This window comes from Chiloscyllium punctatum, chromosome 19, assembly GCF_047496795.1.
Source record: "Chiloscyllium punctatum isolate Juve2018m chromosome 19, sChiPun1.3, whole genome shotgun sequence".
Taxonomy (NCBI): domain Eukaryota; kingdom Metazoa; phylum Chordata; class Chondrichthyes; order Orectolobiformes; family Hemiscylliidae; genus Chiloscyllium; species Chiloscyllium punctatum.
Window position 1 is genome coordinate 51,093,935 of NC_092757.1, and position 27,390 is coordinate 51,121,324.

At 40.3% G+C, this 27,390-nt stretch overlaps 1 protein-coding gene across 1 annotated transcript; it reads right to left on the minus strand.

The window, feature by feature from the left end:
* Positions 1 to 239: 239 nt before the first annotated feature.
* taf15 (TAF15 RNA polymerase II, TATA box binding protein (TBP)-associated factor) lies at positions 240 to 27,298 on the minus strand. The gene is made up of 16 exons (XM_072589367.1): positions 27,083 to 27,298; positions 22,355 to 22,394; positions 19,391 to 19,442; positions 13,940 to 14,027; positions 13,723 to 13,855; positions 11,732 to 11,844; positions 11,232 to 11,382; positions 6,494 to 6,528; positions 4,528 to 4,560; positions 3,894 to 4,000; positions 3,681 to 3,810; positions 3,118 to 3,204; positions 2,939 to 3,011; positions 2,709 to 2,782; positions 1,415 to 1,511; positions 240 to 400 (listed from the first exon to the last, which is right to left on the minus strand). Exons 1-16 carry the CDS (start codon positions 27,087 to 27,089, stop codon positions 361 to 363), a joined length of 1,260 nt encoding a protein of 419 aa, XP_072445468.1. The 5' UTR covers positions 27,090 to 27,298; the 3' UTR covers positions 240 to 360.
* Between the last annotated feature and the right edge of the window lie 92 nt (positions 27,299 to 27,390).

Here is a 27,390-nt window from a genome sequence, read left to right on the forward strand (position 1 = left end):
CATGTTTAGTATCCATTATTAAAAGTTAAGACCAACTTCAACTGAAAGTACTGCAGTCACATGTTTTCAATACAATTTATGAATCCCTCTATACAGAAATAGGGAAATATACCACCCAAAAATGACAAGGTAATGAACCACACAGTTGCATACAAGTGTACTGTTCACAGGAAACAACCAGTTATGCCAGTGCTACAGACCCAACTAAAGTAGTCAAAGACAAGTCACTGTACAGGCAATTTATTAAAAATTCATTTTAATCTTTGTCTTCAAATACACTGTGAAAAAGTACATTACATTGCATCAATGTTAAAGCACCACTAAAGCAAAAAAAAAAAAATTCTTGTTCCCAGCATGCTTTCAGTAAGGCCTGTCACGTCGATCTGATCTGTGATCACTTCTGAAATGGAAAACAAAACAAAATTATCCCTGCACAAAAAGTCAACTTTTCAACAACAATGATGCTTCAAATTCTTCCCCAAGTTCCAATTAGATGGTTATGCCTGTGAGAAATTAGGTGGCACGGGATTCCATCTTATAATTGCACAAAAGCCCACAACTGAAAAAAGGTTAAAAAAAGGTTATGACAAAAATTTATCAATTCTGGAAACTTTTGAATCAAAAGGGGAGGTAAATGGGGTTTTGGTCTACAGCACTGAGAAGGTCCGATCTGCTTTTAAGGGTCAGTGATTTATTTGGAACACTGAACTAAATACATCCTATCCAATAAATCATTTGACTTTAAGTAAGTGACTCAAAGCTATCTGGTGAGATAATTACAGCTTATTGTTGACTTCAGTTTTTATGACTCAAGATCAAGAGATATTAAGAGCCAGTAGGTGGACTTCACCAGAAAAATATCCTAAAAGGGTTCTAAAAAATCTGAACACAGCTGAGAAATAAATCTTTAGCTTTTTTAGTGTTTCAAATAGACAGGTTGGGAAAAACCTAAGATTCAGTAAGGCAGAGTCAGATTTTGCCTGTATTTTAGAGGAGAGACAATTCTCTTATTAAGAGTATATTGGCAGCTACAGGTCATCATAACATGAACAGCAGCAGTCACATTGCAAAAATAAAACCACCAAGCCAGGTTTCACTCCAGTAGTATTGAGTCCCATATTTCAAGGCAGTTAGAATCATGACTTTTGTAGCTGCATCTTCTAGAAACAGACTTTAAACAGGGGTTTAATTATCAATGAAGGAAGAACCTTTACAAAAGTCTAACTTAATGTAAACAAATAAGAAACAAAGCTGGACCGTCTGCACATCCTTGCATTAGGCAAACGATTGTGCCAAATTTAACTTTTGGAAAGCAGTTGTTTCAGGACAAGGATACTTATAGCATTCAGAAATGAGATGAAACAAGATTGGATGTTTTCCTTCCACCAATAAGGTGTTCTATTTCAGTACATACCTTCCGCCTCCCATTTTACCAGAGCCAAAGCCACGATCTCCACCTCTGCCTCCACGGAATCCACCACGACCTCTAAAGCCACCTCTGCCATGATGTTCTAAGCAACAGGCAAATTGTTTTAAAATTAAAATTCAGATGTGGGGAGAGGCAAATAAATCTCAAGAAACACCCAAGTTTCAGTATTAGAAGGATGACACTTCGAAATTAAAACAAACCAATGGCATCAAAATTAAATCATTTTGCCATTCCAAAAGCTAAAAGCAGTGAAGTGTGGTGCGGGTATATAATCCTTTATTTGAAACCCCCTCTGGACCAACTGGTTTTCTGAATTTTTTTGGATTTCAGAATAAGTGACAGTTTAACGGTGAAATTTTAAAATTACCGAACAGCTGGCGCACTTGTGAGTACTATGAGCCCTGAGACAGAATGGACACCTGCCAGTGCTGGGTCACAACCCCATGTCTCATCTGAGCGATATGGGTCAAGTGGGTGGGGAGTTGGGTTAACTGTTTGCATGCCAAACAATCTTGTTAATAAGAAAAAATGTCACGAAAATATCTCTGGATTTCAGAGCTTTTCCGATAAAGGACTGTCTACCTGCATTTGGGATCAGATTAATTCTAGATTCATCCAGTTGGAAGCAGTTTTACCTGTGCATTGACAGGTACAAACTCCAGGATTTGTGCATGACAAAAAATGTTTACTCAGTAGTAGGGGTGTAGAATGCGCTGCCTGCAACAGTAGTAGACTCGTCAACTTTAAGGGCACTTAAATAGTCATTGGATAGGATAAGAATGGAACCGTGTAAGTTCGATGTAATTCAGATTGGTTTCACAGGTCAGCACAACATTGAGGGCCGAAGGGCCTGTACTGTGCTGTAATATTCTGTTTTTGTTCTAAAATTAATACTTCAGTGCAGAACTATTGGAACATTACACTATTGAAAGTGCAAGTTTTGGATAAGATGTCAAACCAAAAACCTCATCAGGCTGTTCAGTGGATGGCACTACCATTCAGAGGAACAGGGCAATCACACCCAGTGCCCTGAACAATCACTCAAATCAAATCAACATCACAATACAGCTCAGTGTACACAGTGCAAATTTTCACAAATAACAAAAGTGGCTGCCGAATTGACAATAGTGGCCATACTTTAAAAAGTACCCAAACTGAAGGATTTAGGCACCTGGTGATCAGGAGTAATACATAATGCAATCCTGTTTCAAAACTTTGGGAGAATGACAACAAAAAAAAAGGTTAAAGGTACACTTCAGAAAAATATTTCAATACATACCACCACCATCAGATCTAGGAGTCTTGCACTGGTTACATTCATTTCTCCAAGCAAAGTTGACATTACCACATGATCTAGAAGACAAAATTTGTTTACACTCATACAGTTGAGTTGACTAGAATTTCAAAGTTAGAAAACACTAATTTACAATTAAAACTAAGTTAGAGATATTAAGCGGACAGTGATGATATTCCGGGAAGAAAAACAAAATTCTGCTCAAAATCACTTACGGATTTGGGCAAGTCCAATCTTCACCTCTTGGACCACCACCACCTTGAAAGCCACGACCTCTGCCCATCTGACCTGCAAACAACAACACAAAAAAGTCTCCCATAGTCAGTCACATTTTGCAGTACTTAGCTTAAAGTTTTTAAATATTCAAAACTGTCAAATAGAATAATTTTTATACCTCCACGACCACCTCTACCACCTCGTACGAACTCTGATCGTCTAGTTGCGAAGGAAACTTTTATTATGTTTCCATGGAAATCCTTTCCTAAAAAGAAAACACATTAGTTGTGTCAGCAGGGCTACTGAACTCAGTTTCACGTGCTTATCAAGTTGGCACTTGCTGCAGTTGCATTTGTCTCCAGTTCTACAATGTCAGACTGCAGCATTAAATGCATTTTAAATGCAAATCAGTATGCATTATGAATTTCTATACCCAGGTTTGAAAAATGGGTCAGTGAAATCCTTCTGACTGGAGAGGTTGCCAATCTTCCGAACGAAAAGCAAGACAAAGAGGGCAAAGAGATTATTTCCCCATGCCTGTACTGCAATGGAAATAACAAAAAGTTGCCCTTCAAAAGAACATTTTACCAAAATGTATATGTGAGTTAGATTACTCAAGTTAGTCAGTAGCATAACAGTTCTCGTTATTATGGATCGCGACACATAAAAAGTGCAACCCACTCCCAGGAAAACTGGCCAAAGATCAATGGAATATGAAGAATCCAAAATAAAGGATCTTACCATCAAACCAATCAATTGCAGCTTTTGCTGATGGCGGGTCATCAAAAGACACTGTTGCTTCACCTTTTAGTTTGCCTGTAACTTTGTCAGTATAGAGGTTGATCATAGCATTTCCAGTTTTCTTATTAATCTGTTAATGAAGTGATGCTCAATAAGCATGATTGTTCAATACCCTTCCCTGGAATTATTCCAAGTTAGACTGTATATACAAACCTTAATCACACCAATCTGTTTAAAGAAATCAGCAACTTGTTCAGTTGTCACATCATCGCCAAGACCCTGGACAAAAATGGTGTTGTTATCAGAGTTGTCGTCAGAAGCTGTGGATTTTTTTTTTGAAAAAAAAAGAGAAAAAAGTGTTATTGACTTGCTAGTCTTCCCTGTAGATGTTCAAGTTATTGCAGTTTACAGCGCTTTGGAATCAGAATATCAAAAACGTCAGAATACTCAAAACAGAAGCACTTTGCTCCCCTTTGAAGCACAATTTTGTTGAATCTTTACCAAATCTAACAAATTATTATAGATGCACACAAGATCATACTAGTTAAAATGAATCATGCAAAAAGCAAACTGTACTTAATGGACAGTGCAAAATTGTATATTTTCAAAGCAAGGACCCTAGGGTAAAAAATACAGAATTAAAAACCAGAAAATAGAACAAATATTTCAAATTTTCAACTTGCAGTCAACATTTTAACTAAAGCTGGTTTAGTTGAGGGAATAAACAGCCACACAATTAATTCAGGTGAATTAAGTCTTGCACATATCAAAGTAATAACTAGTTGAAGTATTAGAGAAAGCAACAGCAGAAGCCTAACTCTTGTTTAGAATACTGAAGTTTACCTACCAGGATTAGGTCCTTGCCCACGATCTCTCGAGCCTGAAAAGAATAAAAGAGAGCCTGTAACTAACTTTGTTTTACATGGCATTTATTGGAATATTATTCAAAAAAAAAGACAACCACAATCATTCAAGTTTATTTGGTGTACAATCACGAACAACCACCATCGAATTCACTCATTTATTAAACCCAGAATTGATTTCCAATAAAAAAAATACACAGATTAGGCATGTGGACTGCTTCATTTCTTCAAGCTGACGCCTAAACCACACTGACTACATCCCCAACAGTCCCCATACTTAATTGGGTGTGAAAAGGGATTTGCCTTTTATTATGTATTGGTTGACAGAACAAAAGCATCAGAAATTGATGTTTTAATGCCCATACTCAGCATTCAATTGTTTGATATCGGACTTTATGGCAGGTGAGTATCAGCAGATGAAATTGCAAGTGAACTTAATCACAGATATGAGCATTTACATTCAGCTCTCTAATAAGGATGAAGAACAGTTTCTATCTTGATGCCACAGGTGAAAGCACAGCACAAATTCTTACAGAAGAGAGTTAGACTGAATTCAGAATATTGACAGGACCAAATACTTTTTGGGTAATACCACTCAGTTAACTTCTATCAACTTCTATCACTAAACACCATGACCTTGTTTTGTGGATTCCAGCACAAACTGAAGTCTTAGCACAAAATTTTAATCTGTTTCAAAACTAAACACTTCTACAAAGCTAATTAGACAAAACAATACTGGCTCTGATAAACTCTAAAAACTTATCTGATTGAATGGTTCTCTCCACACCCTTCCCAGCATATTTAAACAAACACAGCTGTTTCTGCCTAAAATGAAGTGAAGTGAACACTTGAGGTGCAGTATGAAGCAAGTTTCAAATTGATGTTATACTGGATGATTGCAGAAATATTTGGAGAAGCACTACCAGTGCAAAAAATAAAAAAGGACCAATGATCACAAGAGAACTTAGGTCAGTTTATTTCAACACATTTTACACAGTACCTTAAAAAAAAGGGGGAGCAACTTGTTCAGTAATTTCCAGGTTATTACACAACCACAGACAGGAAGGAACGGTCATGGGACTGAAGTAACAAGTCAATAACTAGTTTTCTAGTCAGATTGTGCATCTTTAGTACTCAACTGTGGAAAGTTGCTTCTGGTCTCATCTTCACCACCCATACACCCTACTCCTCAGCCCCAAACTTAGGATTAAGTCTCAACGCAGTGTAGCTCACCATTAGCACTCTCAGCACCAGGGACCCAGGTTCAATTCCAGCCTTGGGCGACTGTGTGTGCAACTTGCATTTCTTCCCGGTATCTGCATGGGTTTCCTCCAACAGTCCAAAGATGTGCACATTAGGATGGATTGGCTATGCTAAATTGCCCAGTGTTCAGGGATGTGTACGTTGGGTGCAATAGTCAAGGGAAATGTTGGTCTGGCTGGGTTACTCTTCAGAGGGTTGGTGTAGACTTGATTAGACTACTTACAGTGTGGAAACAGGCCCTTCGGCCCAACATGTCCACACCGACCCGCTGAAGTGCAACCCACCCATACCCCTGCATTTACCCCTTCACCTAACACTATGAGCAATTTAGCATGGCCAATTCACCTGACCTGCACATCTGTGGACTGTGGGAGGAAACCGGAGCACCTGGAGGAAACCCACGCAGACACAGGGAGAATGTGCAAACTCCACAGTCAGTCATTCGCCTGAGGCGGGAATTGAACCTGGTTCGCTGGCGCTGATAGGCAACAGTGCTAACCACTGTGCCACCCACTTGGTGGGCCAAAGGGCCTGTTTCCACACTGCAGAAATTCTATACAAAAACACCGCTGTTGATTGAATAAACTCTCAACTGTATATACCAAATATTCCCACCTGAAAATTATGAGGAATGGTGGCGTTACATCACAGGATTTAATTTAAAACGGTTCTAATGCTCAAACTTACCACCAAAATTATTGAAGCCACCACGATCGCCACCACTGCAGAGGAAAAAAAAAAGGAAATCATGTTTTCTTCATGCCAGTTAAAGAAGGTTGAAACCAAAAGGCTTTATCTTGGTATAAATGAAAGTTTTGACAATTACTGCCACATGTTGAGTGATCAAGTCATTCAAAACTCCCAAGAGGTGATTGCAGAAACTTTAACTGCAAAAGGTCTACTTCAGAAATGATTAGAATATGAAATTTTAGTTTCACTTTCCCAAACACTAGACACTGTTATAAAATGTGCTCCACTTGAATAAACCTGCCATTTAGCCTTCAGGTATATCACAATTTACTCAAAACAAGTTTGCCAGTAGACTCCGAACCATTTGTTTTCAATATGGCCAAGGCATCTAGAAGAGCTTTCTTTAGCAATTTATGGGATTTTTAAAAAGCTTCAGAGACCGCAGAAGGTGCTAAATGCATGAACTTCAGCGAGAGGATGAGAAGCATACTAGCTCACTTAAACTTGTGACACACAGAATGGAGAGCAAACTAACAAAACAAGTTTAATTTTTTTTAAAAAACAACTGGCACATGATTAATTAAAGTACACAGTCATTAGTATGAAGCATAATTAGAATGTGCCATAGCAACCAGTGTAATCCAAGTCCTTGAACTTCACTAAGTTTGGTTTAAAACCTTCATTAACTGTCGCAAAATTTACCCAAACATTTTCCAGTTGTGGTTAATCTCATATCCAAGCTGACAGTTTAAAAACTAAAATATGGTATCTTCAGTGGTTTATCTTCTCTAAAATATAATTCAAATATGTATATTCAGTTACATATTCAAAACCAAGGGAGGAAAAAAAAAGAAAATCGAGTAAACAAACCTAGTACTGATCTACAGAGTGTAGAGTGTAAAATATTTCACTGTCACACTAGAGGTATACCCCCTTCCATTTCTTGTGTCTTTACTATAAAATATTAAAACAATCTTCACTGCCAGCTTCCCAAGGGCACTAAAGGCAGACAATAAATGCTGGCCCAAAAAAAAACAAAATATTTTGGATGCTGGAAATCTAAAATAATGACAATTCGTAGCATTTTCAACTTTTATTCCAGTACTGAAACATCTGCTAGTTAATAGACAAAAAAAGGCAAGTTTATAATTCAACATGGAGTTGTTGTTAAGCACCAGCATTAGCTGAGTAATTCAGGGAGATAAAAAAACCCAGGAATTTTAAAGAGATTAATTCAACATTTACCACCAGCAAAGATGAAATTATTACTAACAGGTGCAGAAGCAACTCAAACCTAGAAGCTGTAATGCTCGTTTTGGCCTGCTTCTAAATAAAACCAATAGAACACTCCAGTACAACAGCCAAGTTCAACAGCTTCCAATGGCAAGATTAGGGACTGCAACAGTACATTTGCTTGAGAAACAGATTGTTGGCCATTATTTTTCATCCTGAATTTTTGATGTGTGTTCCAAATAGTTGATTAAGTGGAAACCAGACACTTCCCTTTAATGTTAAAAGTTCTACAGCTTTATTATAGCAACTTGACTTGCATAATGCATCTTGGGTTAGTTCAAATTTAGGTGACACTGCTTCACTTTCTCCCATTCAATTAAGACAGACCATGCAGAACACTCTTCATTCGCAGCATTGTCCAACCATACACCATGGAGACCATAATAATACAATTATACACAAAAATACCTTCCATCACCACTATAATATAGGGACGATTAAGACCAAATGATCACCAGGTTACAATAAACCTTCAATTATAGCACTATATGAACTGACAGTATTAGCTTAAGATTTAATGTTGCCATACACGTTAGTAAACTTTTTCGTCTTGGGATTGGTTAGTGCTGAGTTGCTAGTGCATTAGCTTAAGATTTGAGCTCATCAGATTGGAATGGTTTAGGAATAAAACTGAAGTCCACTTTTCCCTTGTAAAGGCAGTAACTCTATCCACTTTTCACTGTGCCTAGGTACAAGTGACAACACATTAAATAAATCGAAATGCAGTCCATCTTCTGCAGATTTATGTACATTGCAGTTTTGACTAAAAATTTAAAGAAACTCAAGGCACAATGAAGTGCACATTTCAAACAAATTACACTTCTACAGATTTGACATTACTGCTTGCACACTGGATGAACTTTTGTTATAGCATATGTTCAAATTCAAACAGCACCACAACATGGAAGAGAGCAGAAAGGATTCTGTTCTTCTCCACACAAGCTTTTCTTCCAAGAACTTGGAACATACCACAAACTTGATTGCAATGTGCACTCAAATATCCAATTCCTACAGTATTTCAAAATGGAGAGTGAAAACAAACTGAATGTACTCCAAAATGCATTTAAACCACCTCTCCCTTCTCAGCAAGAGAGATCACAATGTGATATCTGAATAAATCTGCTTGTATGGTCCTGTCTTAAAATAAAATGGCATAAGTTTATCCCAAAGATAGCATCAACATTAAACAGAGACCAATGTAAAAAAACCTCCCTTTTCCTAGTTTCCAAAAATGCTCAACTACAGAAGTATTAGCCACATGTCATGCAGATTCACAAATACAGCCTGAGGCATAACACTAGTTAGTTTGGGATTAGCTAAATTTTCACTAGCAATTCAGCACTAACCAATCCCAAGACAAAAAAATTTACTAATGTGTATGGCAACATTAAAGCAAAAAAAAATGATGATTTACTGAAAGCATGACTGAAGAACTTATTAAAATTCTAACCAGTATATGTATTACAGCCACTTTTTAAAAAAGTGAGTCAGTAAAATCATATCTAAAGCATAAAACAGAACAATAGAGAGCATGTTAATATTGTTTCTCCATTTACATGTATTTTGGGACTCAAAATTCCCATTGTATTGGACAGTTCAAACAAATACTTCCACCATGGATAAGATGCAAAATGAATTTATTCAGCCCAGGTCCCAGCACAACCAAGAGCAACAATTTAAGCAAATTACATCCAGTGTTCTAATTTTCTTTTTGCTGTACAGACGTCAGGAGGTCCATGTGCAATAGCAACTTCCCAAACCAGAATTCAATGCCACAAGTAGCATGCCAACAACGTGCGCAAAACCTTGGAGGGTTTCACACAAGAACTGGTGGTTATATCCAACAACAACTGAATGATCAGTTTTTATTAGCAGCATTGATGATCACAAAATAACTTCATCACAAGGGCTCTTGGGGTTGGGTAGTTCAGAACTAGAGGGCATAGGTTTAGGGTGAGAGGGGAAAGATATAAAAGAGCGCTAAGGGGCAACTTTTTCCACAGAGGGTGGCACGGGTATGGAATGAGCTGCCAGAGGAAGTGGTGGAGGCTAGTACAATTACAACATTTAAGAGGCATTTGGATAGGTATATGAATAGGAAGGTTTTAAGAGGGATATGGGCTGAATGCTGGCAGGTGGGACTAGATTGGATTGGGATAGTTGGTCGGCATGGGTGGGTTGGACCGAAGGGCTTGTTTCCATGCTGTACATCTCTATGACTATGACCCCCACTTTGAAATACCACCAGGGTACAAAAACATATCTGGAATATCACAATTCTGAACAGTGCAACTTTTAGAAGTGCCACTCTAGTATGAAAGTAAGTTCTTGAACTATGTTAAATGGTCTGTAATTAATTTTATCAAAATAAGCCACACAGTAATTTCAATAGCAAACCATTACAGGTTTGTATTGCAGAGTAAGTCATATTCTTTTTGTAGAGCATCTTAGATTTCAGGTGTCATTTACATCAATAGACAAAAGTATCTTGGAACGCTAAACCTCTAGACAAATGCAGCTTAACCATATTTATGATACCAAGGTTAGCTTTCTGCTAGGTGCAGCAATCAATATTTATAGAAAAAAGGTTTTTAAAAACCTGCGAAAGTCCTGTATTTCATAAATGGATGAGTGCTTTACTAAAACTAAAAGAACAAACTAGTTACATGACAAAAATGAACTTATCACAGTGAAACAATTAAAATTAACGTAGTTGTCTCAGTTTAGGTACAGAAATATTTTGGGTTGCAACATTTTCAAGTCTGGACAAGGGGAGTTAAGTAACAGTTCACTTTGCGTTTGTGCAAGAGCATAGTTCATTTGGAGATACTGCACAAACAAATTTTCATTTCAACCTTGAAAACAAATCTTAACAGGAGGCAAGACCTGGACCGTACAAGCTGCAACTCAAATAGTTCCATTTGCTCAGTGTAGCCCACATATATGAATACAGCATTTAAATGCTGTAAAAATATTTTTTTTCATTTTATAAACTCAAAATGACTATAGGAGTATTACTGGTCAAGTGCCTGCACATACACTAAGGTGGATAGACCAGACATGTTTGTGGTTGAAAATCAGTCTAAGCAGCCATTGGACACGTACTAGTGAAGATAACCACACCAATACTTCAGTCTGTCATCAAGATTTCACAATGAAACAAGTCATCACACCCAAGTGACCTATGAAAAATTGCAAAGCTAGAGGTCCATCAAACTTATGAAGATAGAAATCAGCTGATCTCTTACATAATACAGTGGTATATATTTAGAAAAGCCTTAACAGCCAGGTTAGAAACCATCTGTCTTAACTTTGTCATCTACCAAGTGGTAGAAACTCAAAGTATGGTACATAAATTAACTTCCAAATACTGTACATTGAATAAATGGCATCAAGATGTAAATGACAGACATTTGGTTTTTAATGATAAAGAAGCACCTACCCCATTCTACCACGTCCCCCTCTACCATCACTGTCAAAGCCACCATGACCATATCCTCCACGACCTCTACCTCCATTACCCTGCGGTCTGCCAAAGTTCCGGTTGTCATCACCGAATTTACTCCTGCCAGGTCTATCCTGTTCATAGTCATCTTGGGGGTTGGAAAGAAAGAGTGGCTATTAACAATTGCCATTCAAAGCATTCTAGTTAAAGAAATACTTGATTCTAATTTACCAAAGCTTCCATTCTCAAAGAAATTACTACTTTACTTAGTTTATCAAGTTAACTTCCTTAAAAAGTAATTATGTGGCCTCCAAACTTGGACATGCTTCCCATCTCTCTCGACCCACAACAGAAAACTTTCAATGGCCAAATGAAGATAATGAAAATTTGCAACTATTCACCAATAATTCATCCCATTCGCTAGGGCCCTCCCACATCCAGAGGACTGGATCAGTATGTTAAAAATCAATGTTTCTACAGCTCCCCATTGTCCTTACCTCCTGAGCTCTGTTGGCCATAGTTGTCATGAGGTGGATGATACGAAGTAGAGTGGCTGTAACTTGGTTGGCTTTGCTGGGTACTATATGGTGTCTCAGACTTTGAACCATAGCTGTAAAAGAAATGGTTATTAAATAGACTATCCAACATTTTTCTTAGCAGGTGAACAAGGGTGATCTAGTGGTCAGAGGCCCTGTTGTAACGATCATACTGTTTCCAGCAGGGGTGTGGGGCAAGGGAGGTGAAGTTGGATGGAGTGTTCAGAGGCGACTCAGTGATTAGGGAAACCAATAGTTAACTCAGGATTCAGGGCAGTTTGTGAGTCATGATTTACATGCCTATCAAGCATCCATTCAAACAGCCTTTTGTACAATGTTCCATAAACTTTCCTGTTAATTGACTGGAAGTTGGGGCAACAGAACCGCTGGTTCATTCAGGTTTTGAAGCTTCAGGTAAATATAAAGTGATGGTCGCTGATGAATACTACATAGTTGCTACAGGAAAAGTGCAGACAACTTGGAATTTAAAAAAAATTCCAAGCTCAATACCAGTAAATAAGTACCAAGTCTCATTTTTAGATAGAAGCTTTTGGAAAATTGCAACACCAATTGCATCATACTACAGCATGTTTCATAGAGTCTTCAGGAGATAAGGATGCAGTTTTATCCTGGGAGGAACCTGTACTTGAATGGTTAAAAATTGAAATAGCATGGTCAATAAGGCTTTGGTGACATGACCAAAAACAGGAAGAAAACAAATGCTATAAACTCCTGTCCTGGGAACCAAAAAAAGTCACTAGGTTCCCAAGAGTTAAGATTATGGTGGAATAAAGTCATGAGTTTGGCATTAATGGAGGTTCAATTTAAATCAAAACAGCTCCATAACCTGGTATCAAGTGTCTGTTCAATGGAATTTAATAATACACCTCACACATCAAATGATTTTAAAGCAGAAACAAGATACAAATCAGCACAGCAGAAATGGGTTATTGCTAAGAAAGTTACAACTACACAACTGCATTGTGAATTCAGGATTGTAGTGGATAAGAGCACTCTGCACCCAAATACATTAAGTGTACTTTAACAATGGTCATGCAATAGCCGCAGGATGAAGGTTTACTTACCGTTTGAGTTCTTGTGCTGCAGCTGTTCAAAGTGGAAGTCGGGATTGGGAGAACCAGGGCTCGGAGTCAATCCCATGTTACAATAAGTCAATCAGGGGTAAGTAGAATAAATTTGCCTAGGCTAAAATAAATTTAGTTATATAAGTGTGGCATTAAATGGTACAGGAAGTTGGCAAGGCATGCGCTATACACAATCTTGTAATGAATACAAGTAATCCTCCAATGCAGTTGCATATGGTGACATGGGATGTGGTAAACGGCTGAGCGCTGAACATGTGATCTTCAATCTGGAGAAGGACCATGTGAATGTGTGAGGAGAGGGAGAACGACAGATGCAAAGGGCACTGTAACTTACAAATGAATATCGGCGTGAAATCTCTTTAGGGTAGTGGAAGAGAAATCTAAGTTTTTAAAATATCCTGCTCTCAAGAAAGTCACATTTACCACAGATATCAGGACTTTCTGATGAGGCAACATTCCCAGAAGGAATGCACCCTGTGAGTTTAGAAACTGTCCTACACTTTAAAATCACCAAGGGTTTCATATGGCGAGATAAACTGAAGGGCTGAACATACCCTAGGCTGCAGTGCCACTTCCTTGAAGAACTCCAAAAAAAAAGGCAATCATTGGCAAATGTGATTTAAATAACAACCTGATGCAAAAAAGTATGAGAAGGCAATTAAAGGCAATAGTTTTAAATACAGTTAAGAAATCTCCTAAGGCATAACAGGATAGCAGGGACTTTTTTTTTGAAAACCAAGTCTGAAGGAGTATTATATTCTTGACTGAAAAATGATACATTCCAAACAATAAAAAAGACACAAATTGGTGTGTAGCAGTGTTTGAGTTATTTTACTTGGACATTACCTGCTAGGGGAATCTGAATGCTGCCCATAATTTCCATACAACGGTTGCTGTCCATAAGTATTGTGGGAGCTCTCACTCCCATAGCTGTGCCCACCCTGTCGATAGCCTGTTGATGACTGAGATGAATTCATCCCTGTAAAATAGAAAATGCAACTAACATTGATACAGCTGCCCTTATTCAGGGAAAGCTACTATTCAGACAAAAACCATAGTATACCTGACTGTCCTTGTCCATAACTTGAACCATACCCACTTTGGCTTTGTCCATATCCAGAAGCACCAGATTGCTCATATCCACCATAACCCTTAGTAGAGACAGACATACATTAGTTACAAAATGGTTTCATTTATACATACCATCCCAACCACCAACATACCCTTCCCCAGTAGGATACTGAGGAATTTATTCCAACATTTTTACATTCCCCAATTATTCAACACAAGTGTACAGAGAGCATTTTTTTTAAACCAATGAAGATAATCTTTTGCCAACTTTATTACCCCTCACCCCCAAACGCACATCTATTTCATTTGTGCAATTATAAGAAAAAAAATCGACTATGGACAAAATAGACATTTTCATAGCACTAAAATAAAAATTCAGGTTCTGACAAAGGATCACAAGACTGAAGCAACTGAATTCCTTGCAGTGCCTGACTTGCTGGATTTTCAACACTTTCAGATTACCAACTTGCTTATTATGAAAAAAAACTTTAATTCAGCTCACAGTATGAAGATATACACAATATTTGGAGCTTAAAGCTCAGTGCCAGATCAGAAAGGACAGTGGCTGCACACACGCACACAGAACTCCATCAAATCTGCAAGTTTTCATTTTTCACAAATTCAGCAAGAAGAAAAAAGGAAAAATTAGTTTTGGTGCATGAAGAGCCTAATTTAGCTCAAAAATGAGTATGGATGTCATCTTTTTTGACACCGACAATAAAATAATTCATTTTTTCTAAAGTTAGGAAGTGCTGTCAAAGCCTTAAGAAACGTTCAAGTCAGAGCTTCTGTAGAAGAAAGGAAAACTACATGACATTCCTAAGCCAGACAATAACCTTGAAGGTATCAAGTGGCCATTATGTAAACGGCATGCGAGAGCAACAGAATTTAAAAGAGGTACTTTGAAGTGACTTGCTGGATACAATACATTTAGCATTAGTGCTGCTTTCTAATTAAGGTAGTAGTCACACCTCAATTCAGGCAGTACTTAAAAGTTTGAGAGAACAGAAAGGGTATAATGAACACAGTGGTCACAAAAGAGTAAAGGTGATATTGATAAATCTGCAAATACAGGCACAACATTGGCATTTGAATTTCAAGACATGAACTAATACACTTGCCAGGTAAGAGATACCACAACGTGCGCAAGAGACAAAAACAGAAGGTGACAATAATTAGTCAGTCAATCAGGTTTAATAGTGGAAGCAATACAGTGGGTCAAATTCCAACGTACAGGGAAAAAAAAACTTTGTATAGAAGAGAGTTTTCCCACACATGAAGATGAGAACTGTCTGTTATAAAAAGGCACAGTGGAGAAGGTGTGAAGTTTGATAACGATGACACCAGAGCAAAAGGTGTTTGCTCATCAAGGCTGAACAACTTGCGTCTCACTACGCACTCCAAACTACCCCAACTCAATTCAAAAGCAATGGAACAGGTTTTTATCGTTGTCTGGTCACTTAAACATGTTTCCACTCAAGATCAAACAGTGCACCACAAAAGGAGTCAGAGAAATCTGACAGTGAATTCAGGAGAAACCATGTTCACTTGTGAAACTCAAAACCACAAGGAAGCCAACAGCATAAGGAGGTGTTAAAAAAAGTTATCCAAACACCGGAGAAAAAGAAATAGAAGGAAATGTTGACAGGGCTGGGAGGAAGCTCATGTAAAGCATGAAAGCAGCATGGGCCAGTTCAGCTATTTTCAAGCTTTACAAACCATGCAATTCTGTTCATTTGAAAGTTTTTTTAAAAATATAGAATAAATCACTGCTTTGCTTTATTTTGCAATTAATTGAAGATATGGAAAAATCTCAGGAACAAAACTAACAAGTTAAAAGTGAACTCTTGGACAGTGAGACAGATGACCTGAAAAGGGAGTATAAATCTTGTACAATATTAAACAAACAGTCTCTTTACCAATCGAGGAATCTCATAAAAGTGTTGAAATAACATGAACTAAAACAAAATGCAACGGTTTACTGCCAAGCTCAAAAACATTGAATGATTAATGGCTAGTATACAAGGGAAGGATTTAACTTCTTGTAGGTTTTGCAGAAAGTTAGGTCCCTTCGGGTTAACATTCAGATTTGTCCAGTTATTGAACCTGGTTGATAGGAAAGCTATAGTAACTTCAAAAAAAAGAGCAAATCAACCAAACTTGATGGTAACAGTAAGAGCTCAGAACATTTGACAGAATAAATTTCAAGATAAGACTATGGTGATGTCAAGCAAAAGGAGTTAGAGCCAACAGATCTGCAGATTAGTTCTGCATACCATCCAGAGGATTCTTGAAAAAGAAATTCTTCATTTCCCAATAAAAACACTACATATTACATTAGAAAGACCCAGGACACAGGAATGCAGTTCATCTTTTAGAAGGTGTAAAGCAAAAAGGAAGAGTAACTGGAAAATAGAAGTAACATCAAGTTAATAATCATACCCAAATTTTACATGAGTAAGAGAAAAATAAATGGCTTGCAAAGATTTGGGATGAATAAATCTCATGCCTCACCCAGAAAAAAAATGTCAAGTTTTCCAAACAGATAGAAGTTGGAACCAAAGTGACAAAGATTAAATGTCATCTCATCTTTTCAACATGTGCAATGATTTCATAACGGGTGCATCTGGATGGCGTCAAAAGCATGATCAACTCACATTACACCACTGACAAATGCTGGTTGAAATTAGTCTCCAGGTTAAGCAACCAAAGTTGCGAACTGAAAACAAAACTTACATTAGAAACAGTATTAAGACTTATGAAAACTGCCATTTATCAGCAAATGAGTTTCTGCCTGTCTCTGTGATACTACGGAGTCAAAATTTAGGTCAAAGCCCCACAAAGTAAATAATAAGACACTGCTACAGTGCAGTACTGTAAAAGTACCAAGAGCTGCAGAGTTAGTGTGAAATATCAATTCCTTATAAATATGATCAAAGTACCCAGTTAAACACATTTCTTGCTGTTTCCACACATTTAGTTGTTTACCTACATTAGTAAGCATACATTCAAGTCATTTCCACCTCAAACTAGAGTCCCAGCAATCAAGAGTTACATACAAATTAAGGATTTGTCTTGCATTAAGTTTTAAATCTCATTGCCAACATTGACAGTGAAAGCAGAAAATGTTACTATTCAAAATTAAATTTTAAAAAGAGGAATATGGAACATTTGATCTAATCTGGTTAGTAGTTTTGCTTCTTCAGTGGGGTATATCAGAAGGTGAACAAACCCCAAATGGACTGTTTCAGTATTTCAACCAGAGGAGGGCAAGTTAAAAATTGCAGTGCCAGAGTGGTCATCTTGCATTCACGTATCAGGTTTAAATAGTAAAGATGTCCCAAACTATTCACAGAAACATTACCTAACAATCTTGTGCAGCTTGGTATCAAATTTTATTTAAAGACAACAGACATTTGGTCAAAGAGTTAGGTTATAGAACAGTTTATGCAAAAAGGAAATAGGAGAATAGATCTAGAATTAAGACCCACACCCGGCATGGTGGCTCAATGGTTAGCACTGCTGCCTCACAGCACCAGAGACCTGAGTTCGATCCCTACCTCAGGTGACAGTGTGTGGAGTTTGCACATCCTCCCTAAATCCAAAAATGTGCAGGTTAGGTGAATTTGTGATTCTAAATTGCCCATAGCATTAGGTGCATTAATCAGGGGTAAATACAGGATAGGTTGCGCTTTGGAGGATTGGTGTGGACTTGCTAGGCTGAAGGACATGCAGCTGCCAGTACTGGAGTGATGGAAGTCAAAGATGTACAAGAGGCATGAAATGGTGAGTAGAGATCTATGTCTAGGATTTGGAATAGGAAAGGCAAGGGCAGAGATGATTCAGGCCATCAGACCAAGATACAAATACATTTATGTCCACAGTGATGGGTGAATGAGGTCTTTTCCAAGTAAGAACGTGGGAACAATTTTGAGTAATGTGAAGGTCAGATCATGGACAAGGACTGCCAGAACACTGGAACAATCAAGGCTAAAAGTAGCAGGAATATAGATATTGATCTCAGCTTCCTAAAATAGTGTAATAGAAAAAGACGACTTAAAAAAGTACAAGAAATAGGACTACAAACATCAAGGACTTGGACAAGAATTTAATAGCTATTTAATTAGCTCTAATTAATAGCAAGAGATTTAAAACTGCTCTCCATGGATCATTGGAAAGCCTACAGTTTACTACACATTTGATTCTATACATGATATAGTATTAAAATGTATTAAGTGTAGTCAGATATAAAGAAAGTTGATTTTTACTAATGGCAATCTGATCAAAACACGTAATGGCGACTTGTGCTTGTTTAAAAGCAAATTGAAATCAGAATAAAACTTGCTCTAAGTATTATAGAAATCTCAAATAATTGTTAAGCCAGATTCAGATGTTATTACACACCTCTGAAGCAGATGAGACTTAATCCCAGGACTCTTGGCTCAGAGGTATGGATACTACTAAACTACATATTCAGTAATTAATAAACAGAAACACAAATATCCGTAATGCTTTGTAATGTAGTCTTGAAACCAAGCAGGGGAAAAAAAATCATGAACACTAAAGTTTAGCTCTTGTAGTAGCACCTACAAACAATAGGCTGAAAAGCAATAACGAGTAACTCAAAAAGGGCTGTTAATTTACTAGAACTAAAGATGACTGAACCCATCCAATAAGACCACATGCACAGCAAAAGGATAACTAAGCCCAGAGATCAAAAACAAGATTGATAAAGAAGGCATCAGAAGCAGCTGCAGTGACAAATAATTTTGAGGTGGCACAGTGGCTAGCACTGCAGCCTCCCAATACCAGGGACCTTAGTTCGATTCCAGTCTTGGGCAGTGTGTGGAGTTTGCACATTCTCCCCACGTTTGCGAGAGTTTCCTCCAGGTGCTCCGATTTCCTCCCACAATCCAAAGGTGTGCAGGACAGATGGACTGACCATGTTAAACTGTTCATAGTGTTAGGTGCACGAGTCAGTCAGAAGTGGGTCTGGGTGGGTTACTCTTTGAAGAGTCCCTCTTTGGAGGGTTGGTGCGGACTTATTGGGCCAAATGGCCTGTTTCCACACTGTAGGGAATCTAATCATATGACTCAAGTTTAATCCATCATGACTGCTTTATGTCATGATCTCATGGCTAGTCAGAGATTTGTAGGGAAATACATCTTTTAGTTGCAAATGTTTGATTCACACCTCCTGTATGATGGGACTGGATACTCCCAGAATAGCCAGTGGCAAAAGGAAGTACTTAGGATTAAAAATCTAAAGCCATTTAGTAGTAAGCTGGTGGCCACTAATCTTTTTCCAAATCAAAACACTTACATGAAAAATACAAAGAGCACCACAGAGAAAAAGTGAATTATCCTCCAATGCAAGACTGAGTATAATAGTCATTATGATTTCCAAGCTGCTCTCAAACCCAAACCAATTAGCTTAATATACCTGTGAAGCATGCCCATAACTTTGGCTTGATTGGGCACCATAGGCTCCATAGCTGCAAGAAGAAAAAATATAAATACCATAAAGAAAATTGAACACATTTTAATAGACTTCCACTAAAATATTACTTGTAATTATGTACTTCACAGCCCAATGATATCACGTACATCAGGACATTGTCGGTCAAAAAAAACCAAAGCAATATGCTGACAAAAGCTCTGCATGGTTTCAAAGCGCTTATCAGGAACCGACCTTTAGCCACTGTATTGCCGTTGAGCTAGGATTTATTTTACATAAAAGTGATATTAAAACAAATCTTCATTCATACTATACTGCAGTCAATGACTGCATGTTCAAAGCATTTAGTTATATCAAGTTTTTTTCCCCCCTCAGTCCTTGACATTGCTACATCTCACTATACCTAGAACATTACAGACTTCATGAGAGCTTTCAATTTGTTTAGCCCTTCATTTATACATTTCTCAGAACAGCTAGAGTCAATCACAAAGTCTTCAAACAAAAAAAAAAAGTGCCTTCTGTAAACCATTTGTTAATAAAGTGACAGGTTGTATAGTTCAAAAGTTAACCAATTTTGGCTAATTTTCCATATTTGATGACATCATAAACCACATGCCAAAAACTCCAGGATGCATTTATTCCAATCAAGTTACAATAACCATTACCTGGCTATTTATAGACTAATGTTTGCCTTCCATTAGAGGAACAGAAAAACTTACCTGATTAAATATACATAGGCTGCTCAGCACATTTGTACTTAGTGAGGACAAGTGGATGACAAGCAGGTTCCCCTCAGTCAAACACTATCCCGATTTGGAACTATATGTTACTGGGTCAAAAATACCAGAATTCCTTAACAGAGGATTCATCTACATCACCGGACTACAGATGTCAAAAACAGCAGCCCACCACCACCTTCAATGGCAAATACTAGTCTTGCAAAGCATATGTAGTACAAAAGACAAACAGTTTCAACTGAAATACACCTCATCAAGTACAGTCCAGTCAGACTTACACAGTGAGAAACAGTAAGATTAACATTCCAGGTTTTGAAATTTCAGTTAAAGAAACCACATTGCTGATATTCATGAACAAAAAAAAGCAAATGCTAGAAAAACACATCAGCTCTGGTAGCATCTTGAAGAGAGAGAAGCAGTTTACAGCGTTCAATATGATTCTTTGGAACACAAAATCTGAAGAAAGCAAATTGGACTCAAGCCATTAACTAACTGCGTTCTCTACAAGTGTTGCCAGATCTGTTGGAGGAACACAAAAAAACAAGTAAATACAGAGGAACCTTGATTATCTGAAGGACACAGGTGGGGAGTATTTCACTCAGTTAATTGAATTCTGGATAACAGTTTAGCCAAGTATCGGGACCTTGTGATCTTGCCGGATAATCCGACATTTGGATAATCGAATGCTGGATAATTGAGGTTCCTCTGTACAGGCTAATTAACCTAACAAGTAATGTTGGAAAAGTAATGGAATCAATTCCTATGAAGTAACGTCAGAACATTTGAAAGACCATAATCTAATCAAGCAGTCAGAATGGCTTCTGAATGTGTAATTTGAGAATTGAGAGCAAGTCTCAACTAGCATAAATAGAGGGTATTCAGTAGATGTGTTATATTTGGACTTGCAGAAGGCATTCAGCAAGGTACCTCACAAAAGGTTAAGCCATGCGATAACAGCCCACAGTGATGGCAGTAGAATATTGGTATGGACAGAGAATTGGCTAGTGGACAGGAAACAACAAGTAGGGACGCGAGGTTCTTTTTCAGTTTGGCAGCCCATGATCAGTGCAGTTCCACAAGGTTCGGTGCTGGCACCACAACTGTTTACACATATTAATGAATTGAAAGGAGGAAGTGAATATACCTTCGTCAAATTTGCAGATGACAAAAAAAAAGGGGAAAAGGCAGGCTGCGAGATGGATACAAAACAGTTTACAGGTTAAGTGGGCATTAAGTTGGTAAGTGTGGGATACATGGAAAATTACTATAAAATGGGAAAATGTGAAATTATTTGTTTTCGAAGGGAGAACAAATTTTAACAGAGAAAAACTGTAGAAAGCTGCAATACAAAAGGGGAATTGTGCATGAAACACCACAAAACTACTACATAGGTGCAGCAGGAAATCAGTAAGGTGAATGGAATGTTAGCCCTTATTTCAAGGGGGTTGAAGGAAAAGAATAGGGAAGTCTTACTGCAACTGTAGACTGTGTTGGTGAGACCACATCTGGAGTGCTGTGAGCAGTTTAGTCCACTTAAAATAGGTGAAGATATTGTTTCATTGGAGGGAGTTCAGAGAAAGTTGACCAGGATGATCTCTGGTTTGAAAGAATTATCTCATGACCAAAGGCTAAACATATTGGGACTCTATCCACTGGAGTTTAGAAGAATGAGGTGATTTCATGGAAACATACAGAATTCTTAAGGGGCTTTCCAAGATAAATGCTGAGGATGTTACCCCTCAGGGGAAAGTCTGGGACCAGAGGGTATACTGTCAGAATAAAGGGTTCTCACTTTAGGATTGATAGGAGGATGAATGTCTTTTTCAGAGGGTTGATGGCCTTTGAATCTCCTTGCCCCACAGCACTGTGGGAACAGCATCCTTATGTACATTTAAGGCTCAGCTATAGATTCTTGATCAGTTGGGGAATCAAATAGAGGCAAGAGCAAGAAAGTGGAATGAAGAACATCAGATCAGCCATGATCCTACTGAATGGTGGAGCAGCCTTGAGGGGAGAAATGTTCTGATTATTTCCAGCACTTAAAATTTCAGATCACCAACTCTGCAATTTTTACTTTTATTTTATTCAGAGATTCAGTTGTCAGCAACTGTGAAAACAACAACTTGCGTATGGAGTATGTTCTGCCTTTCAAATTTCTGATTATTTCTCTTTGGACAATTTTGTTCTTTTACCTCCTGATATGTATGCATACCTTTGTGCTTGAGCTCCAGGCTGACTGTAATTTCCATAATCTGTTAATTTAAAAGAAAGTTTTTAAAAAAAAATCAGTGACTGCTTGTGTTATGTGCCGTCGCAACCTTGCTCACTTTTAAAAGATTTACCTCGAAGAGACTTGGAAAGGCAGGTTGGAATTAGTTCCTTTTACCCAATTTACTGAACTTGAAGATCAGCTTACAAATATAAAGTTAAAAGAGTGCTTCAGCAAGTGAATGGATATTAAAGGCTATTCTGTAAAATTACAACAGTTAAGCAACCGTGTACACAACCCTCTTGACTCAAGGAAACTGACATAAGGGAAATTGCAGTAAAATTGCTGCAATCTCAACTGGTAGTGAATCATGCTGAATAAAAATCAGCAGCAAAAGATGTTTCTCCAGCAGCCATGGTAAGAAATGATTAAAATTTAAAAATAAAGCACTCCACCTTTCAAGCCCTTGCCCTATTTAATTGTGAACAGTTTAACCGACATCTTGAGCAAGGTGATAACAGTCTTAAAATGCTCAATTAATATTAAAATCAACTAGTAGGTATCTCCAAATCAAAGATTCAATATAGCGAGTAGACTCATGTTAGGTGCAAAGTAACGTCACCGCAGTACCAGACAGCTAGTCTCTCATGAGAGAGATAACTGATAGTGAATTTAACCCAAGGGTCACAATGCTTCACATGAGGGAGGTTCAGAAGAGAGTCCTTCAAGGTAACCTCAGCTGGTGCAGGATTGAACCAATGCTGCTAATACCAGTCAGACTGCCAAAGATTACATTTTAACAGTTAAAAAAAGTGACCTGCTGGCAACTTTTATGATGCAGATGTTTAGTTTGAATTTGAGATTAACAGGATTGTAAAATTTTGCCTCCTACTGTGACAGCAAAGTAATGAATTTGTACCTTTAAATATACTTGTTAGATACTAGCCCAAGTTCCTTTGAAGTAATTGAGATTTTTGGTCACTATAGTATGTTGCAGTCGAGAATAACTTTTACACAAAGATACTGGAATCCTTAAAATTACCTCAGTTATTCTAAAACATGCCTTCGAAATGTCAATTCATTAAGTGTCACTTCCTTGCCAACTCCTCAGAACCTGGAGGGTTTTAGGTAGCTACCATTTGACCCTCAGGTGTGAACACACCAAACACCTTAAGTCTAAACTGCAAAAGCTCATTACTCCAAATTGCACACTGAGGCTATGCTGTCCCTATTAAATCTTTCATTTAATAGATTGCCTAAAAGGGTACAGCACCCCAAAGATAGTTCTGCATAAGGTCAAGATTACCTTCACATCTGTACTTTTATAAAGCCACACAAATCTAGTCTTATCTACTTGTAACCTGTAACTTACCTTGCATTTACAAAGAAAGATCCCACTACCCCCAACTACAAAACTTTTACTAGGTAGACTAGTATTAGGTGATTGGAAGAGTCAGTGTTGAACTAGGGTGGACAAAGTTAAACCTCTCAACACCAGGTTATAGACCAACAGGGTTTATTTGGAGAATCTAGCTTTCACAGCGCTGCTCCTTCAACCACAACCACCTGATAAAAGGAGTAGTGCTCCAAAGGCTGGAGCCTCCTATAATCTGATATTATGTGATTTTTAACTTATTACTACATGCACTCCTCTGGATCTCCACAATCCATTTTCAGCTGTACATGACATGTTTTCACTAACTTATTTTTAGTCATTTTAATTTATTACCCATGATTTAATCTACAGTAGGGCACATTGTAACTACAAATGAGGTGCATAACACACTTAGTAAGGGCCTCCTCAAACTTTGCAGCACTTTGCACAGTAATAGTTTGCGCAGAAAGTACAGCATACAAGCTAGTATCTTCAACAGCTGTTACCCCCGGCAGAATACAGTAACAAAGATGCTTTCTTCACTTGGTGTCAGATAGAGAAAAAATTTTAATTCACAAAAGCACCACTCCAAGTCAATTCTCTTGCATCTAAACCTACACTATTCAAATGAAAACTGATCACTTTTCTGCAGAAACTCACGATTTCACTGCATTGTCCTGCACAAGGTACTTGCGTATATAAAAATACCACACACAGGTAAGTGAATGACCAAACTCTGCTCACTGAATCGCAGAAAGGAGTTTTCACTCCACCCTTGAGTGGTACTTATGCAAATGGCGTCGGGGGTCACTTTGGGGGCGCAGGGGGCAGAGGGAGAAAGGGGGTCGCTTTAGGGGGAAACCAGGGAGCGGAGAGAGACACAAAGGAAGGGGGGGGGGGGTCACCTTGGTGGAATTAGGGGAGCAGAACGAGAAGAGAAAGGGGGGGGGGGATCAGAGAGAAAGGGGGGGGGGGATCAGAGAGAAAGGGGGGGGGGAGGAGATCAGAGAGAAAGGGAGGGGGGAGATCAGAGAGAAAGGGGGGGGGGGAGATCAGAGAGAAAGGGGGGGGGGGGAGATCAGAGAGAAAGGGGGGGGGGGAGATCAGAGAGAAAGGGGGGGGGGAGATCAGAGAGAAAGGGGGGGGGGGAGATCAGAGAGAAAGGGGGGGGGGAGATCAGAGAGAAAGGGGGGGGGGGAGATCAGAGAGAAAGGGGGGGGGGAGATCAGAGAGAAAGGGGGGGGGAGATCAGAGAGAAAGGGGGGGGGAGATCAGAGAGAAAGGGGGGGGGAGATCAGAGAGAAAGGGGGGGGGAGATCAGAGAGAAAGGGGGGGGGAGATCAGAGAGAAAGGGGGGGGGAGATCAGATAGAAAGGGGGGGGAGATCAGAGAGAAAGGGGGGGGAGATCAGAGAGAAAGGGGGGGGGAGATCAGAGAGAAAGGGGGGGGGAGATCAGAGAGAAAGGGGGGGGGAGATCAGAGAGAAAGGGGGGGGGGAGATCAGAGAGAAAGGGGGGGGGGGGAGATCAGAGAGAAAGGGGGGGGGGGGAGATCAGAGAGAAAGGGGGGGGGGAGATCAGAGAGAAAGGGGGGGGGGGAGATCAGAGAGAAAGGGGGGGGGAGATCAGAGAGAAAGGGGGGGGGGAGATCAGAGAGAAAGGGGGGGGGGAGATCAGAGAGAAAGGGGGGGGGGGAGATCAGAGAGAAAGGGGGGGGGGGAGATCAGAGAGAAAGGGGGGGGGGGAGATCAGAGCGAAAGGGGGGGGGGAGATCAGAGAGAAAGGGGGGGGAGATCAGAGAGAAAGGGGGGGGGAGATCAGAGAGAAAGGGGGGGGGGAAGATCAGAGAGAAAGGGGGGGGAGATCAGAGAGAAAGGGGGGGGAGATCAGAGAGAAAGGGGGGGGGAGATCAGAGAGAAAGGGGGGGGGAGATCAGAGAGAAAGGGGGGGGAGATCAGAGAGAAAGGGGGGGGGAGATCAGAGAGAAAGGGGGGGGGAGATCAGAGAGAAAGGGGGGGGAGATCAGAGAGAAAGGGGGGGGAGATCAGAGAGAAAGGGGGGGGAGATCAGAGAGAAAGGGGGGGGAGATCAGAGAGAAAGGGGGGGGGAGATCAGAGAGAAAGGGGGGGGAGATCAGAGAGAAAGGGGGGGGAGATCAGAGAGAAAGGGGGGGGGAGATCAGAGAGAAAGGGGGGGGGAGATCAGAGAGAAAGGGGGGGGGAGATCAGAGAGAAAGGGGGGGGGAGATCAGAGAGAGAGAGGGGGGGGGGGATCAGAGAGAGAGAGAGGGGGGGGGATCAGAGAGAGAGAGAGGGGGGGGGATCAGAGAGAGAGGGGGGGGGATCAGAGAGAGAGAGGGGGGGGGATCAGAGAGAGAGAGAGGGGGGGGATCAGAGAGAGAGAGAGGGGGGGGATCAGAGAGAGAGAGAGGGGGGGGATCAGAGAGAGAGAGGGGGGGGGATCAGAGAGAGAGAGGGGGGGGGATCAGAGAGAGAGGGGGGGGGAGATCAGAGAGAGAGAGGGGGGGGGGATCAGAGAGAGAGAGGGGGGGGGATCAGAGAGAGAGAGGGGGGGGGATCAGAGAGAGAGAGGGGGGGGGATCAGAGAGAGAGAGGGGGGGGGGATCAGAGAGAGAGAGGGGGGGGATCAGAGAGAGAGAGGGGGGGGGATCAGAGAGAGAGAGGGGGGGAGGAGATCAGAGAGAGAGAGGGGGGGGAGATCAGAGAGAGAGAGGGGGGGGAGATCAGAGAGAGAGAGGGGGGGGGATCAGAGAGAGAGAGGGGGGGGGATCAGAGAGAGAGAGGGGGGGAGGAGATCAGAGAGAGAGAGGGGGAGGAGATCAGAGAGAGAGAGGGGGGGGAGATCAGAGAGAGAGGGGGGGGAGATCAGAGAGAGGGGGGGGAGAGAGAGAGAGAGAGAGAGAGAGAAGGGGGCCAGTTTGGAGGATGGGGGGGGGCAGAGATAGAAAGGAAAGGTGGTAGTTTTGAGGGATCAGGGAAAAGGGTGATGTTGGGGAAAGCGGCGGTCTCCCTGCCCGCCCCGACCCTCAAAATGGCGGCTGAGGTGGCCGGGTCATTTGGAACTGCGTCACGCTGCTTCACCAGGCCGCAGCCGCGGGGGCATTGGGGTCGAGGAGAAGGAGGACAGGCTGGAAAACCGCCTGGGATTCCCCTCACTAACCCCCCCTCACCCCCCTCGCTACACCGTCAGGAACCGGCTCACTCGGCCATCAGGGCCGGGGAAGCGACAATGAAAACGCACATTTCCCCGGGGCCGAGAGCTGGGTGTCAGGCGGGAGAAGACGGCTACCCGCTGCGGGAGATAACGCCCGCCCGCTACCGTGGAGAAGGCCCTTACCGGACATACTGCCAGCTCCAGTTGTTGTTGTTATTCTCGTCCCGCCGACACCAATCCAGCGGCAAATGGAGGCCTCGGCTCACACCAACACCTCCAGCACAGGGGGGGGGGGTTCTCAACCTATCAAACCAACCGCCCACGCCCGCTCACGGAATTGGAGACGCCTCACACGGAGTTATTAACACTGAACACCCCTTCAGCTCTGATTACCCCGCTCCCTTCAGTCACAAAAAAAATGTCACCTGCTCAATGTTTCCTGCAGACCCTCCCCCCTTGGTGAGGTGGTAGATCCCGGTGTGACCCAATTC

Bases quoted from the DNA above. Each gene is read 5' to 3' on its own strand.
- taf15 (XM_072589367.1), bottom strand. The intron at 2,783-2,938 runs GTAAGTGATTTT...TTTGTCTTCTAG, and splicing joins GATTGGACTTGCCCAAATCC to ATCATGTGGTAATGTCAACT. The intron at 1,512-2,708 runs GTATGTATTGAA...CCTGTTGCTTAG, and splicing joins TCCTAGATCTGATGGTGGTG to AACATCATGGCAGAGGTGGC.